Genomic DNA, 1,907 nt, shown 5'->3' with positions numbered 1-1,907 from the left:
GTGTGTGTCTGTGTGAGTGTGTGTGTGTGTGTGTGTGTGTCTGTGTGAGTGTGTGTGTGTGAGTGTGTGTGTTTGTAGCTGATTGTCCTATTTTGTGAGAGTGATTATACTTCATAAGCAGCTTTGAGATGTCCTGAGATTGGGAAAGATGTGACAGAAATGCAGCTGTTCCATTTGTAGCCTGCAGCCCTGGCCAGTCAGTCGTGCTGTGTATCAGTGTGTACCTGTGTGATGTGGGGGACACAGGCAGGTGTACTTATTGACTCCATCCAAACAGGTGGCACCATTTCTGCAGGCGTTTTCTTCACAGTCATCAATATTGAGAGCACAGGTGTTCCCTTGGAAACCATCTGGGCACGTACACCTGTCAGAGGAACACCAGGAAGAAACTAAAGTCCACTCAAACAAACTCACCACTTTCCAACAGAAAACAACCTGACCCCAGACTTCCCAATAAATAATTAATCCATTATAACGATAAGAGAGTGAGTGCTTCCCTTTTTATTTAACAGGTCCCCACTGTATGTTAGGCTCAGTCTGTGCCACCAGCAACACAGGATAAGGGGAGTGTCACACTATCAAAGGATCAGGGCTGAGGGAGTGCAGCACTGTCAGAGGGTCAGTACTGAGGGAGTGTCACACTGTCAGAGGGTCAGTACTGAGGGAGAGTCACACTGTCAGAGGGTCAGGGCTGAGGGAGTGCTGCACTGTCCCAGAGTCAGTACTGAGGGAGTGTCACACTGTCCCAGGGTCAGTACTGAGGGAGTGTCACACTATCAAAGGGTCAGGGCTGAGGGAGTGCTGCACTGTCCCAGAGTCAGAACTGAGGGAGTGTCACACTGTCAAAGGGTCAGTACTGAGGGAGTGTCACACTGTCAGAGAGTCAGTACTGAGGGAGTGTCACACTGTCAGAGGGTCAGTACTGAGGGAGTGCTGCACTGTCCCAGGGTCAGTACTGAGGGAGTGTCACACAGTCAAAGAGTCAGTACTGAGGGAGTGTCACACTGTCAGAGGGTCAGGGCTGAGGGAGTGCTGCACTGTCAGAGGGTCAGTACTGAGGGCGTGCTGCATAGTCAGAGGGTCAGTACTGAGGGAGTGCTGCAGTGTCAGAAGGTCAGTACTGAGGGTGTGCCTCATTCTTGGAGGGTCAGTACTGAGGGAGTGCCACACTGTCAGAGGGTCAGTACTGTCAGTGTGGAGGAACAGAGGGATCTTGGTGTGCAGACACATAGAACCCTTAAAATGGCCACCCAAGTGGACAGGGTTGTTAAGAAAGCATATGGTGTTTTGGCTTTGATTAACAGGGGGATTGGGTTTAAGAGTCGTGAGATCTTGTTGCAGCTCTATAAAACTTTGGTTAGACTGCACTTGGAATACTGCGTCCAGATCTGGTTGCCCTATTATAAGAAAGATGTGGGTGCTTTAGAGAGGGTTCATAGAACATAGAACATAGAAGAATACAGCGCAGTAGCGTCCAGATCTGGTTGCCCTATTATAAGAAAGATGTGGGTGCTTTAGAGAGGGTTCATAGAACATAGAACATAGAAGAATACAGCGCAGTACAGGCCCTTCGGCCCTCGATGTTGCACCGATCCACGCCCACATAACCTACACTAGCCCACTATCCTCCATATGCCTATTCAATGCCCGCTTAAATGCCCATAATGAGGGAGAGTCCACCACTGCTACTGGCAGGGCATTCCATGAACTCACGACTCGCTGAGTAAAGAACCTACCCCTAACATCTGTCCTATACCTACCACCCCTTAATTTAAAGCTATGCCCCCTCGTAATAGCTGACTCCATACATGCAAAAAGGTTCTCACGGTCAACCCTATCTAAACCCCTAAACATCTTGTACACCTCTATCAAGTCACCCCTAAACCTTCTTTACTCCAATGAAAACA

The 1,907-nt window shown here is 49.0% G+C and overlaps 1 protein-coding gene across 1 annotated transcript in view; it reads right to left on the bottom strand.

Moving 5' to 3' along the window:
* The window catches only part of LOC122547716 (slit homolog 1 protein-like), a gene marked incomplete at its 3' end in the record, with an annotated part of 35,559 nt that overhangs the window by 7,215 nt on the left and 26,437 nt on the right, over positions 1 to 1,907 (bottom strand). The window contains exon 8 of the mRNA XM_043686306.1: positions 225 to 364. Within this exon, the coding sequence (XP_043542241.1) occupies positions 225 to 364 (140 nt within the window). The remainder of the gene's footprint in view (positions 1 to 224; positions 365 to 1,907) is intronic.

The sequence above is a fragment of the Chiloscyllium plagiosum genome, unplaced genomic scaffold, assembly GCF_004010195.1.
Source record: "Chiloscyllium plagiosum isolate BGI_BamShark_2017 unplaced genomic scaffold, ASM401019v2 scaf_12158, whole genome shotgun sequence".
Taxonomy (NCBI): Eukaryota; Metazoa; Chordata; class Chondrichthyes; order Orectolobiformes; family Hemiscylliidae; genus Chiloscyllium; species Chiloscyllium plagiosum.
Note: the sequence above shows the minus strand (reverse complement) of the source record. Positions and strands in the feature narration are given on the sequence as shown.